Source organism: Arvicola amphibius, chromosome 5 (assembly GCF_903992535.2).
Source record: "Arvicola amphibius chromosome 5, mArvAmp1.2, whole genome shotgun sequence".
In the NCBI taxonomy this organism is placed as follows: domain Eukaryota; kingdom Metazoa; phylum Chordata; class Mammalia; order Rodentia; family Cricetidae; genus Arvicola; species Arvicola amphibius.
In genome coordinates this window covers 39,778,316-39,793,411 of record NC_052051.1, presented here as the reverse complement: position 1 = coordinate 39,793,411, position 15,096 = coordinate 39,778,316, and the positions used below count along the sequence as shown (strand labels likewise).

General features: G+C 40.5%; 1 protein-coding gene across 1 annotated transcript in view; it reads right to left on the bottom strand.

Annotated features, from left to right (window-relative positions):
- The window catches only part of Pak5 (p21 (RAC1) activated kinase 5), an 88,303-nt gene extending 76,470 nt beyond the window's left edge, over window positions 1-11,833 (bottom strand). Inside the window, exon 1 of the mRNA XM_038331286.1 lies at window positions 11,630-11,833. Coding sequence (XP_038187214.1) covers window positions 11,630-11,833 — 204 coding nt within the window. The remainder of the gene's footprint in view (window positions 1-11,629) is intronic.
- Between the last annotated feature and the right edge of the window lie 3,263 nt (window positions 11,834-15,096).

Genomic DNA, 15,096 nt, shown 5'->3' with positions numbered 1-15,096 from the left:
GGAGAGACATACACTAAAGGAATGATTGTCTTCTTAAAATAAAATTTAAAAAGGGAATCAGAATCCATTGACCTCAAGCATCGGGATGTTCTCTAGATGATAAAGCCCAGATGCTAAAGCTGAGAGAATCCCTTTTAGGACAGCACATCCCGGAGGAAAGAGTGAACACACAGGAGTTCCGCTCCTGAATTCAGACCAAGACATCAGACAAGAGGCCCTGTCAAGAGTGTGTCCCATAGACATTGGCCAACCAGAGACTCAACAGGCAGACACAGCAGCAGGTAAAAGAGCAGAAAAGCTGTCTTTGGAATATCTGTGGGTATGGTTTCTGCTTAATAGAGCGAGCCACAGTGAGGTCCATAAAGTTCCATAGCTCTTACAAGACAGTTTAAAAAAAAACAAAAAACAAAACAAAACAAAAAAAAAAAAAAACACTGCTAAATTGACATAAAATGAACAGGGAGTGTGAAGTAAAGCCAGCTCCCAGACCCCAAGTGTGACCTCGGAGTAAAGCAGGCACATAAGACGACATTGGCTACAATGATTTGCTAAGCTTCATGAGAAAGGAATAAGGAAAATTAAGAGGGTGGAGCTGGAGCCACAGAAGAACATGTCCAAGCCCTATATTTTAATCAAAGCAATTCTAATATTTCCTGGCTGGACTTCAGGATAGACATTGACAGACTGATTCTTTTTACTTCCTGCCCCCCTGATCTCCTTCATTCCCTCTACTGTCTCATTTTGAGTCAATTTTTTATGTGTACTTTGCTTGCTCTTACCGTTGTATTTTGGGAATGTTGGGGCAGATAACACTAGTTTCACATGTCCACAGACGGAGAATTGTATCCAGTAGCTGTACCCAATAGGTCACACCTATATATTCCATTAAAACTAAATTCCAATTGAATGGGGAATTTGGGCTTTGAGATGATGGACTGAGGCTTTGGGACTATTGGCTTGGAATAACTGCATTTTGCATATGGTAATGAAATTAGGGGATAGAGGACGCTTCTTCTTTGTTCTATCCTTCCTTGATGAGTCCCACTTTTGGGTGACTTTCTAGTTTTTGTGGGCAAGAATTTGGGCTTATTTCTAAAAAATTTACTGGAGGGATATCCTGCTCAGCTTAGATAGAGTGGGGAGGGCTTGGTCCTGCCTCAGACAATGAGCTAGACTTTGTTGCCTCCCCATGGGAAACCTCACCCTCTCTGAAGAGTGGATGGGGATGAAATAGGGGGTGGGAAGGGGAGGAAGGTGAAAAAAGCTGGAGGAGGGGAGGGAGTGAAAACTGGATTTGCATGTAAAATGAAAAAAAGATATTTTTAGAAAAAAATAAAAAAGGATTAAGCTATGGGTGGAGAGTTCAGCATCAAAGGAGAATAAAGGAAGAATACTATTTTTTTAAAAAAAAATTTACTATGACAAAGATGACAGGCTGCCACTTCCACAGTGTGCCTTTTGCCACTCTCCTGGTTGTCTAGCATTATATTTTAGTGGATGTGGGCTTGCTGTTCTATGATTTTGTTTGTGCGCGCTCACACACGCACACACACACACACACACACACACACACACAGCTGTCTAGTTCTTAGTTTCATGACGGCTTTAATAAGCAGACTGAAAATTAGAAAGTAATTTTACTAATGCCCCAATAGGGATGGATATAGGTTCTTCCATTAGGCCTCCAGATGGGAACAGAGCCCCGCTGTCCCACTGACTACAACATGTGAGACACTGAGCAGAGACGTCTCATAAGCCATGCTTAGACTCTGAACTTTTAAAAAAAAAAAAAAAACGGTGCTTATCAAAACACTCTTTGAGACGGGTAATTTCAGGAGTCAGTTTGGCTGAAGAAACACCCAGGACATTAGTGAGACACACCTTTGGGCGTAGCTGTAACGGTATGCCAAGAGAGGTTTAAGGGAGGAGAAAGGCTTGCCCTAAAGGTGGATAGGATCATCTCTTGGGCTAGGGTCTCATGCAGAGTCAAAAGGGAACAGGAGGAGAGCTGGCTAGGTTCCTGGTTAGCCCCTCCGACCAAGCCACTCCCACGGCTCTGCCTTCCTGCCATGTGCACCGCATTCTTCCGGGCTCTTCCCCTCTGAAGTTGCCCTTAGCTGGCATTCTGTCACCGTGATGAAGAAAGCAGTGGCAGACTTTTCAGCCTTCAAGTTTGTTAATTGTCATGAAGCAGTGCAAGACTAACACAGTCTTTATACGTGGTGACTGAGCGAGTAGCAAACACTTAGAGCGGCACTAGCCAGGCGCGCTTTTATTCTTAATTGAACTGTTAATAGGAGTAGCACTGGATCAGTTGAGCGGTGATGTGCCGCTGGGAAACCATTGAAATAGTGGTTTTATCAGTAGTATAGAGTCACCAGTGTAGGGAATTTAAGGATAAAAATGAGGATTTGACAGTTCTCCCCAAACAGCCTATAGCTGATATCTTAGTGTCCCAATTTTCGTAAGATGCTTAATTAAATTAAAATTTTCAGGTTCCAATTGTGAGTAGGAGTCACAGAGAGGCAAGGCAGCTTTTTCCTTTGGATTTGGAAGGATTCTTTACAGTTAAGTCACCACTGTCAGGCGGGCAGAGCTGAGGCCAGTAAGTTTATCCTGAGGACAGTTCAGCTTTTAGGGACTTTCCAGCTATCAAAGCATAGCTATGGAGCCTTATTGTGGACAAGTTCCTCTGTTAGAGCTCAAGATGGGGGAGAGTCTTGTGATCAGGTGATCTGATGTACTGTTTAACAACAGCTAGTTCAGGGAGCAGGGAGGACATCGTGGAGAGTCAACAGCGTGCATTGGAAGGTTTAAGGTTTATACATTTGCTTCTTAGCAAGTGCTTGGAACTTTCTGTTTGAATATTTTGCTTGACTCACTTGAGAAGACTGTGGATTGCTTGAGTGGGAGGACCTCACATAAGGCCTTGTGCACACTGCATGAAGAAAGCTAAATCTTAATTGCAGTCAGGACAGGAGATGATAGTATTTAAAATCCTTATCATAGTCTTGGGTAGGTAGACATTCACAGGTTAAATACCTACCATCTAAATAGGAGAATCAAAGGCATTTTTTTTTTACCAGCAATCCAGCAATACCTTTGCAATAATGTTTTAATTATCTTGTGAAAAATTATGATACCTTGTCTGAGAACACAACAGTTTTTTGTTTTTTTTTTGTTTTTGTTTTTGTTTTGTTTTGTTTTGTTTTTTAGACGTAATGCATTCTTACCATCAGGAGTTAGGAAGTATGATGATTATAGGAATGAGTGTTAGAGTCAGATAGTTTTTAGGGCTTGAATTTGTTTTGTTGTTTGTTTTTGTTTTTTTAAGTTGCCAGATATGGAACTTTCACTATTTTGTTTGAGACAGGTTCTTACTTTATACTTTAGGTTAACCTTGAACTCATGGTTCCTCCTGCATAAGCCTCCCAAGTGTTGGAATGACAAGCATGGGCCATAAGGACTGCAGCATGAGAACTGAAGACTTCAGTTCGGTAACTCAGTCAGCCATTATTCTGTGAAGCAACTCTGGGGTCTACAATCACAGGCTCTGATAGACAAGGTCATCTTGATCACTAACGTTTCTAAATCATGCTCACCCCAACCTATTTTTTGCCATCTTCTCCAGGGCAACCAATCTTTCTTGTGCTATATGGAACAAGCTAGGAAATTTCCCCATGCTAAAATAGAGCCATCAGTTTACACATTTGTTCGATGTTACAATATGAAGTTCTATGCTTAGGGTTATAATTTTCTTTTTGATCATCTTCCTATCAAAAGCGAACTCTCTGAGGGATGAGCACACAAAGTAATCACCAACCCTTAAGATCACAGAAGAAAAGTGCAGAGCAACCAAAGGCAGTTGGTTTAGAGAGCAGAGTGTAACTCAAGTTAGAAACTGAGTTGGTTGGGCTCAGCCAAGGTTTCTGCCCCCTCATTACTGGCTCAGTACATCATTAGTCATTCTATTGATGCCACGGATAAAAAAATATTGACCATTTTGTGTTCTAAAAACATTATCTAGTGTTTGGCAACGGTATTCTTCATTTTTGTCAGGCCCGTTTTCTAGTACGATTCAACAGAATTTCAGATTACTATAAGCTCTGGTCTGGTTTTCCTCCATATCAGCCTCTGACCTCGGAGCAGAGCTGTAGAAAACATTTGCTCAAAGTGTTGTAAGACCCTGTGCGTGCTCTGTGTTGGGAGGTTGTCACCCCTTTCATTTCTTCTCTGGGGTTGCAATCGGAGCCTTTCAGTGCAGAGAAGCCGACAAAGGCATTTGTAACAGGGGTGCTCAGAAGCAGACTCAACCATCCTTGTCATAAATGACTTCCCAGTGTAACCTATGGCATAACTTCACTGAATGCCATGTTATATGTTTTCCTTGGTCCTAAGTGTGACAGGAGATGTTAACCTCTTGTGGTGAGATCACTGGTAAGCCGTTCTTCATGGGGCCTCTTTCAGTGGTACAGTGAAATTGTGAACTGGCACGCTGCTTTCCAAGTGCAGTGGTGAAATAAGAAAGACTAACTACCTTTACCAAGCTCCCCAGGGAGCTCCAAGGTGGAATAATCCATTTATAATCACAGACCTGTTATACCAATGCCAGGATGAGACTGTCAAGAGGCATACTGGAGATGTCTGGTCAACTTGTTTTGTTTCTCAACATGAAAGCACGGCCGTCACCTACAGTGATGTTTTTCCTGAACCACCAACCCCAAAATGGCAGCTTTTATTTACACATAATGACAAAGCCATTTGAGTTTGGCTGTTCAAACATAAAAAGGAAATTTTAAGGTGGCTTAAGTAAGAGACTGTAAAGGCTGAGGCAAAGAAAGACAGTGTTTATGAGTTCTTATGAGAACTTATATGGGGTTGAAGTTAGATTTCACTTTCTAACTTTAGATTCAGTGAGGGAGAGGAAAACAGGGAAGGTGGAAGAAGGGATGAAGAGGGAGACAGGGAGAGGAGAAAAGAGGGAAGGAGTGGGAGACTGATTTGTGGAAGAGAGGATATGTCAACATGGTATACACTTTGTTTTTTCTTTTTTAAAAAATATTCATTTATTTATTATGTATAATATGTATAATATTCTGCCTGCATGTTTGCCTGTATGAGAGAAGAGGGTGCCAGATCTCATTACAGATGGTTGTGAGTCACCATGTGATTGCTGGGAACGGAACTCAGGACCTCTGGAAGAGCAGACAGTGCTTTTAACCTCTGAGCCATCTCTCCAACCCCCAGGGTGTGCACTTTGAAGCCTAGATTAACTTTAGAGTCAAAAACTTGTCAGCAGCTCCAGCAGTGGGGGAGTCATATGCATGGAAAGGTTTTGCTTGTTCTCTTTTCCTCCCAGGTAAAAAGCAGTCTCTTTTACCCCGTTTCCTAGATTTGGAAGGTGAGATATAGTTTCCCAGTCCCGTGCTGGTGGGCTGGTTGCAAAGACATTTTCCATTTGTAGTGAGTTTTTAAAATAAAAGGCATGGGGAAGTGTTGGAGAGCCTGTTGTCTTCACTGGCTTCTGGAAGTGTAGCAATATGAGAAGCTTTGACAGAGGATCTGCCATCTGTCCTCCTGGTGGGAGCCTTGGTTCTGATCAACCAGACACACATGGATGCAGCTCTTTTGAAGTGGAATTTTTACAAATAGTTTTAAAATAAGGTTGAGCTTCCAGACAGGTTCCATCTTATAATTACATTCTGTTTCCACTGAAATCATCTCTACGAAAAGCTCACTATTTATTCTAAAAAAGCTTTGTGTTTCTTCTCAGCCCTCTTCTGGCAATCATACAGCTGGAAGGACTTCCTGGATCTTTCAATGATGACTCCCACCCCTAACCTGCAAGATTATAGATCAGCATGGCAGGTAAACTTTCAATTTGATCTGACCTTTAAATGAATCAATTAATTTCCTAAGAGAATAATTTCTGGATGCAAAACTTGGCGCTTTCACCTGTAGAGGATTATCAGGCATCACACTCTTAAGTACAGTTTCCAAATACTCTGCACTCTTTGCTCAGTCTCTGCTTCCCACCTGACATCTCCCTCCTCCTCCCCTGGCACTCTCTGCCCCATCCCTGTAGGTGTTCTATTTTTCCTTTATACCGACTAAACTTATTTTTGCCACAGGGTCTCTGAACTGTTTCTTCTTCCTGCCTGTGAATATTTCCCATTTTAAAGTCTGCCTAGTTGTTAGGTAAACTTTGGTGTTCCTTCACCAAGGCAGACACTGGGAAAGGGAAAGGGGAAGTCCAGCTGGGTAAACATTATGGCATCACGTTTCAAGAGCTAAAATAGAAGCTTCTATGCCCAACATGTATCACAGTAGAGATAGTTATAAAACAAGAAAGAGCTAAAACTACATTAAAGCAGAGGATAGGAAAGCTGTAGCGGATTGAATCTATAGCCTTTGAGAGGAGTCACATGGAAACTATCAGGATGACAATAAAGAGGACAGAGGTCACTGAGTTAATCTGAAAGGTGATGTGAGGACCACAGTGTAGGGCAAAAAGCAGGCTTGAAAGTCAAAAGAGTCTCTCTGGGTTACTCCTCACTGTCATGGTTTCTGGGAATCTCATTCAGTCAAAAGTGTGGCAAGTATCTGCTGTAGTTTGATTCCTTGATGACTATTCTCAGTAATTTGAGGGGACACTAAAATAAATAGCCCCTCTAATGCTAGAAAACATATAGTTGCCCTATAGTTTAGGAACATGCATTTAAAAACATATTAAAGGAATGAGAGACTGTCACAGACATTAGACTATATTGACAGAGTTAAAGATATTTAGGTTCTCAGTATGAAGCATGAGCAAAGAGAAAGAGAATTACAAAGCCATGAAGGAGGACTCATTCACTGAGGCACTTCTGACAGAAACTATAACAAAGGAGAAAATAAGGAGTGATCTCTCAGAATCCAACAGCTGAACTTGGAGATTCTCTTCTCTTGATTTTACCTGTTTTGTCTAACAAGGTTATTTTTTAACGCAGTTACCAGATGTAGAAGATAAAAAAGGAAGACAGAAAACCCCAACTTTAGAATGTTATAAAATATTGACAATGGCAGAGATGAAGATGACCTAGGAGAGCCAGCTAGGCAACCTTCAGCCTCCACAGGATAAAGAGAAGGCTGTTGGGAGGCTTTGAAGGGCAATCAGTGACGAACCAACACACACATGGTCAACTCTCAGTGGAAAAGCTTCTTCTTGAAGTAAATAATTGATATAGAGACCCACAGCCAGTCAAAGTAGCGAACGTGGAGTGGTGTGCCCTGAATGGGTCACTTAAATCACCCTATTCCTCTCTAAAAGGTTCAGGGGACACACGCTCACAGGAAAAATGTTTTCTGGACACAACAGAGCAGTTGCACCTATGAACTCACAGTCATTGTGACTGCATGCACAAGATCTGACACATGAACTCACTATCATTGTGACTGCATGCACAAAATCAGACACATGACTCACTGTCATTGTGACTGCATGCACAAGATCTGAGCAAATTCAAGCTAGATGGGAAGGGAAGTCCCACCCTTAACTGCGGAAATATTGGCAACTGATAGCTTCTAGGAGAGGGAGAGTCAATTTTCTTTAAGAATATGACTCTTGAGCCAAGGACAATGGCGATGGGCTTGGTCTCTACGACATGGACGGGCTCTGTGTGAGCCTTGTCAGTTTGGTTGCTCACCTTCCTGGACCTGGGGGGAGTTGGGAGGACCTTGGACTCAACATAGTGTAGAGAACCCTGATGGCTGTTTGGCCTCAAGAGGGAGGGAGTGGGGGTGTGGGTGGAGGGGAGGGGAGGGAAGGGGAAGAAGGATGGGAGGGAAGGGGGAGGAGGAGGGGAGGAGATGGAAATTTTTAAATATAAAAAAATAAACCATGAAAAAAAATAAAAAAAATATGACTCTTGGTAGCTCAATCACATTTCAAAACAGGCCCTAAACCCAAGAGTGCTTGAAAAAGACTAATTAGATTCCATGTACTAAAAAAAAAGATGAAGCTGTGTGGGTATGGAGGTGGAATGGGTCTTGGAAGAGTTGTGGGAAGGCAAATGTGATCAAAATACATTGTGTAAGATTCTCAAAGAATTAACATGCACACACACCTGGGATCTTTGAATTTAGGGTATCTATCTATCTATCTATCTATCTATCTATCTATCTATCTATCTATCTAATCTCTTTCTCTCTCATATATATCATATATCATATATATGATAGCTTTGTAAGTTAGGGGCTAGAGAGATGACTCAGAGGTTAAGAGCAGTTTCTACTCTTTTGGAAGACCTGAATTTTGTTCATGGCACCCATGTTGGATGTTTTGCAACTGCTTGCAACTTCAGTTCCAGGAAAAATGACAGCCTCCTAGCCTCCAAGGGCACCTACATGCAAGTATGCACATATATAAATACTTTCTCACACAGGTCCACATAATTAAATAATAGTTAATCTCAAAAAGAAAATTCCTCGAAGTTCTTTGAAGAGGATAAAACAGATAAGGGATGGTCTAAAAGGATATAAGCATTTACATAACTCCAAACTGTCAGGTTAGAGAAATTGTATTCAATTATAATAGGATATTATATTTAGTAATCTTTCTGGACTTGATGCTGACTTGACTACTAACAGTCAACTAGAGAAGACAAAAATCTCTTTTCATGAATATATAGAACAATTAAAATAATGAGTACAGTGTAAAGATTGAAGGGCAGCAATCACAGACTATCCCATTTGATATGAACACCAGATGATTATTCTTAAACTTATTGGTTTTAAGAACTCCCCAAATTTGTTCAGGATCCAAAAGACTTCTGTTTATGTGAGAATTAAAAACTATCTACTGTATAGTATATTAAAAAACAATACACTCTTTTAAACTTTGATTTTCACTACATCATCATCACTCTTCTTCCTTCTTCTTCTTCTTCTTCTTCTTCTTCTTCTTCTTCTTCTTCTTCTTCTTCTTCTTCTTCTTCTTCTTCTTTTCTTCTTCCTCCTCCTCCTCCTCCTTCTCCTCCTTCCCCTTCCCCTTCTCCTTCTTATTACTTTTTTAAAGGCAAAGTTTCTCTGTGTAGCTCTGGCTGTCCTGGATCTGTAAGCCATGCTGGCCTCGAATTTGAAGATCTGCCTGCCTCTGTCACCCAAGTGCTGGAATTAAAGGTACGGGCGCCCACCATCCAAATAAGAAGCTTGTAAAGTTAAAGAGTATAAAGTTCAGGGTCCTTTAGGTGTCAACGAAGGCAGCATGACACATGTTACTTTCTGGAAAAGCCTCCTGTTCCTCAGTAATTAACAAAAATGACAAATGACTTTCCATTACTATGAAAATAGTTGGATAACCTAAGGTTCTCAGACTGCACTATGAAAATCAAGTACTCATATTTTCATGATAATTTTATTTATTATAGCAATATTTTGTAGCATGCTTCTCTAGAAAAGAGTAAGTTATAAAAGTTACAATTTAAACTAAATTCAAGTACTTTGTGTGGATCAGAATTTTTGTCTCAATCTTAAGTTAAAAAAAGAAAATTCAAAGATCGTTATATAGTATGACATCATGATAGTTATATAAAATTTAAATATATCAAAATATTTAGAATTTTTGCTATTGTACTAATTCACAATTAAAAAGAAACAGAAATGAAACATTAAGATGTGTTGATGGCTCCTGTGAGGTAGAAGTCTTGATGACCTTTATTTATGTTTCTGCATTTTGTTGTATCAGTTAGAATGATTTCTGGGCTGTAAGAAAGGGAAAGGATTGACATGATGTGCTTGCTTTTGTTCAGTGAAAACAACGACGTCTTTATTTTGAGGCAGAATATTGTTAGGTAGCCCAGGCTGGCCTGGAACTCACACTCTTGTTATTTCTGTCTCCCAAGTGCTGGGTTTTTGGTCACATGACACTGTGTTCATCAGGAATATTCACATTAAAGGATGTTGCATTTATCAGAGCATCTAGAGTTTGTTATAAATGCAAACTGGTGGGGGACTCCAGACACACTGGCTCAGAATGTTCAGGGTGATGCTGAGAAGGAAGAGGGTGGTACTAAGTCCCTTCGGACAGAGTTTGAGACTCAGTAAGAGCAAAGAGATGCAACTATTCAACCTTCCCTTTTAATATAACACACCTAATTCAGAAACAAGTTGGGTAATATTGCTTGCGATGTTCTTATAAACAAGCAATTACGTATGGAAGACAGATTTGGTGGGAGAAGAATAGATGCTAAAAACTGAATCCATTAAACATATGCTAAGCACCTTTCCAACAGATGACAATGGACTAAACCTCTGAACTGCAAGTGCATCCCAACTCAGTGTTTTTCTTCATAAGAGTTTCTGTGGCCATGGTGCCTCTTTACAACAATAGAAATCCTGTTTGTTTAATCAAGCCTATCAAGTGATTCTGATCTGTAATATATCTCGAGAAGCACAGGCATAAATGAGTCTGCAAAGGACAGATGTATCTTTGCAAGTTGTAGGTAAAATAGTTAAGCTAGAGTTTCTGAATAACAGCAATGCAAGTCATGACCGCTGACTGTTGTAGATTCCTCCTCAGGTAAACCTTCCTGAAGCCTGTTAGCCAGGGCTGAAGCCACCACTCAACCACAAATATGGGAAGATACACTTTTTTCATGGGATGACAATTTTAATTCAGCCAGGTTAAGAGAAAAAAGAGACTTCTCTCACTTACCAGCTATGTCCCTTGTTTACACCCTTCAGACTCACTTTACATATAATTTAACACAATTTATACACTATTTAGGTTTTCACAGAGTAAGATCCTCACAGCACAGGCATGTACTGCTGTAATGAATGACAGAGGAACATGAATTTCAAGCTTTGTTGGGATTGGAAGACTCTGGAGTGATCTGTTGTGTAATATTCTGATAAGCATCTGTGATGTTTTACTCACACGGAGAGCTTATGGGCAACTGCTTGATGGATTATGGAATTCTTACCCCGAGGTAAAGAAGAAGCGGCAACCTCTGAATTGTCTTTGTAGAAACTGAGCATATCTGAAACTTAGTGAGTCTGCATTCTGCTTCTGTGCAGTTATTGGAGGGAACATTCTTTGTTAAAAACCTACCAGCTACTTGTTCAGGTCAATTATAGACTATTCAATGACTAAATTTATTTACTAATGTTTGAATTAGTTCTTTCTTGGCTGTGAAGGTAAATTTGAAGATACACATATTTATTATATAAATCGTATCTATGGATACATACATGTGAGTGAATGCATATATTTATAAATATGATTTATTGCTATTAAAATCTGTTATCATTACATCTTTTATAATAGAAAGTATAGATACTTTGAGAGTAAATAGAGGACAACAGAAATATGTCCTCCAGCAAAATATTGATTGGGGCTATTGTTGATATTATCAGAGGAAATGAATATTATTGACAAAAATAAAAATTCATTTTATAGCTTAATTTTATGCCTGACTTTTATAATAATCAGTATCTGAAGACTACATTTCCTTTTTATGCGCTCCAAAATGAAGACTACTATGGCTAATATATGAACTTTTTAAAAAGTTACACAGATTATAAAGAGGGTACACTAAATCAGGCAAGATCATGGCTCAGAAGTCAACCTGAAGAGAGAATCCTTGCATACCTTCATGGGAGCCAGCTGTATAGGTGTGATGCATGACGGATCCACCATGGGCTTCGGCCTGTTGGCCGTGTCTGCTAAGAGGCTGTGCCACTGCTGGGGAAGGCCAGTAAATTTCTGCTCCTGTGGGTCAAACCCAGTATGAACCCTGTGTTCGAAGTTGGATGGGCCAGATATTTCAATCTTTTTCTTTTTCTTCCCAAACATGATGTAAAAACCTGTGAAATGCAAAAAGAAAACAGGCATTTTATTATATTTTCCTACCAGAAGAAAAGCCATTTTTAAAAATTATTTAATTACATCATCTTAGTTATCTCTCACAATACTAATTTCAAAAGATAAAAGTTAGATTTTCAGATTGTATAGATTAGGTAATTTCACTCTAAATCTTTGTTCTTGTCTTGAATGATCCCTGTGGATTGCAGTTGCTTGTCCCATTGATATTGAATTTGGCCCATGTGACCTACACTAATTAATGATCTGGACAATAAACCAGTCTGGGGTGAGGGTGTTTGGAGGATCTGTGTGCTCTGACCCCAACATACTTGCCATGAAGGTTCCTTAGGTAGATTATACTTCCTAAGTCTCAGTTTTAGAAGAGGAGATATATGAAGCAGAAATAGCCCAACCTGGAGTCAAGACCAGGCAATCCCAACTGAACCATTGCTAGGTCACAGCTGACAGTTGTACGGATATAACACATGAAGGGTTATGTCTCCAACGTGTTTGTCATATAAACATCATTGAAGCAAAAGATTACCAATTCTCAAGCAGAAGCATCTCTAAGTCTGGTATGCAGTCAAAATCCAAAATACATATGTGACAAAGACGCATATATATCAACATGAAAAATGAGCTAATAATTACTTTGCACATAACTCAATTATTATAAGCAGAAATGATGTGGGAGAGTCTTCTGTTTGAGTTGATTTCATTGGCTAATAAAGAAACTGCCTGGCCCATTTGATAGACCGCCCCTTAGGTGGGTGGAGTAGACAGAACAGGAAGAGGAAGTGAGGTAGAAGGATCAGTCAGATGCTACGCCTCTCCTAAGTTAGACAGACCGCCGTGCCTCTCCTCAGGGAGAAGCCAGACGCGATGAAGCTCCAGCCCAAGGTGGACGTACACTAGAATCTACCTGGTAAGGCACCACTTTGTGGTGCTACACAGATTATTAGATATGGGTTAGTCAAGATGTGAGTAAGAGGCTGAAACTAAGGGCCAGGCAGTATTTAAAAGAATACAATTTGTGAGTTGTGATTTCAGGGCATAAGCTAGCTGGTGGCTGGGAGCCTCGCGGCGGGAAGCCGGCCCGCAGCCGCTCCACACTACACAGAAATAAATGTTAAATACTTAGAAAATAACCTGACCAAAGAAGGTCCTGTAAGCATTAAGTAAATGGTGATCCTGTGCTTCATGGTTCTGGTAGCCTGTGATGCTGCCCAGCTTTGAATACTGGGTCATCATGACCCAGTGACGGGTGAGTGCCATATTAAAGGTATTTGCTTTTTACCGGGAGTACTTGTCTGTGAGTAGGATAAACAATGCCACTTTGGGAATCCTTCCACACATTGCTGTGGGTTTATAAAAGGTGGTAATAATATTTTTTTAAACCATTTACTTTTCTTTCTTAGGGAATCCTTACCTCACTGTATAACCATTCTGGCAGGATTGAAGATATTTGTGCCCCAGAAATCCCATCCTGGGAGAAGAAAAAGGCTGACACCTGGTGATGACCAGAGGGGAGTTTGTGATTTCACAAAGTGCTGAGAACATGTGGGAGCACTTTGCAGGGGAGACTGGATAGTGGTGCACACAGTAGTGATAGCAGGACCACACCTTGGCCTGTATTTAAACCTGTGCCTTATACCAACCCTGGAAGGCAGACCTGGGGGGGGGGGTTCCACTGGATCTCTCAGTTCTTCCTTCTAATATGGCAATATAGACTAAATATTCCTTTTCTGCTTTTTCATCATTACTTGTTATTTTGATTGGTTTATTGGTGATGGGTAGCTCAACCTGGTTTTAGTAGGATGCTGTTATGTTTCAAGCACTAACTCAGATAATTCCAGTGATGACAGCTCAGGGAGGCCAGAGTGTTTTTAGTGTTACTATCATCTCTCACTTTCTTTTACTTTTCTTCTTCATTGATTAACCTCTCTCCCCTCTTGTCACTGTTTATTGTTGTATTTTAGGAAGTTTTTCTTCTGCCTTCCAGCTCTTTCAAGTCCCTACCCCATCTTCTGCTTGTATAAACATTCTGTTACAGACATCCAATTATGCAGTCACAATGCCCTCTCATCTGTGAAAGTTTGGCTCTGAAATGTTCCCAAAGGTTCAAGTATTGAAAACTTGGTTCCCAGAGGGTGGTCCTATTGAGAGGTGATTAGCTCATGTCGGTGCTGAACAGGGTTGTTTGGAAATGGGACCTGCTAAGTCATGCAAATCTTTGATGGGCTTATTTTGACTCTGACCCTGGTCCTTGCTTCCTGGCACACATGAAGAAGCTGTGCTCTCTGCCATGTTTCTTCTCATTCCAGGTTCAGTGGTGTGGGACTTTGTAAGCATGGACTGAACTCTCGCAACCCATGAGCCAAAATAAACCTTCCTTCTTTCAAAGGGATTTTCCCAGGTGTTTTATCACACGAAAAAGATGTGAAGAACATAGAAAAGAAGCCAGCTATCCTTTATGGGTTCTATTTTAGAGTAATCTGGATATCAATAAAAGATGGTAACAACTCAAATACTTTGCTGATTTTTTGACCTTGAAAACATTTAAAAGAAATTGTTTATCTGGGTCTCATTTTCATGCCTGTAACAACACACTTAGCAGGCTGAGGTAAAAAGAATACCTCAAATTTAAGGTTATTCTGGGCCATGTAGTAAGTTCTTGCTCATTCTGATCTACAGAGTAAGACCATGTCTAAAAAAACAAAGTGAAACAAAAAATAAGAAAGAGAAATTCTTTAAACACTTGAATATATAACATACAACACACACACACACACACACACACACACACACACACACACACACTATGGGGGTTAATAAACACAGTTCTGACAATCTTAAAACGTGGGCAACTAAACCAGAAGTTTGGGACTGATGGAACATGAGACCAAACCAGACTCTCTGAATGTGGCCGACAGTGGAGGCTGACAGAGAAGCCAAGGACAAAGGTGCTGATCTTTGACTCTTCTGCATGGACAGGCTTTGTGGGAGCCTTCTCAGCTTGGTTGATCACCTTCCTGGACCTGGGGGGAGTTGGGAGGACCTTGGTCTTAACATAGAGTAGGGAACCCCGATGGCTCCTTGGCCTGAAAAGGGAGGGACGGGGGGCCTTTGGGGGAGGGAAGGGGAAGGAAGGGGGAGGAAGAGGGGAGGAGATGGAAATTTTTAAATACAAAAAAATAAACCAAAAAAAGAAAGTGAAGGGACCACGAGAGAAAGTTTGTTGCAAGGACAGCAGA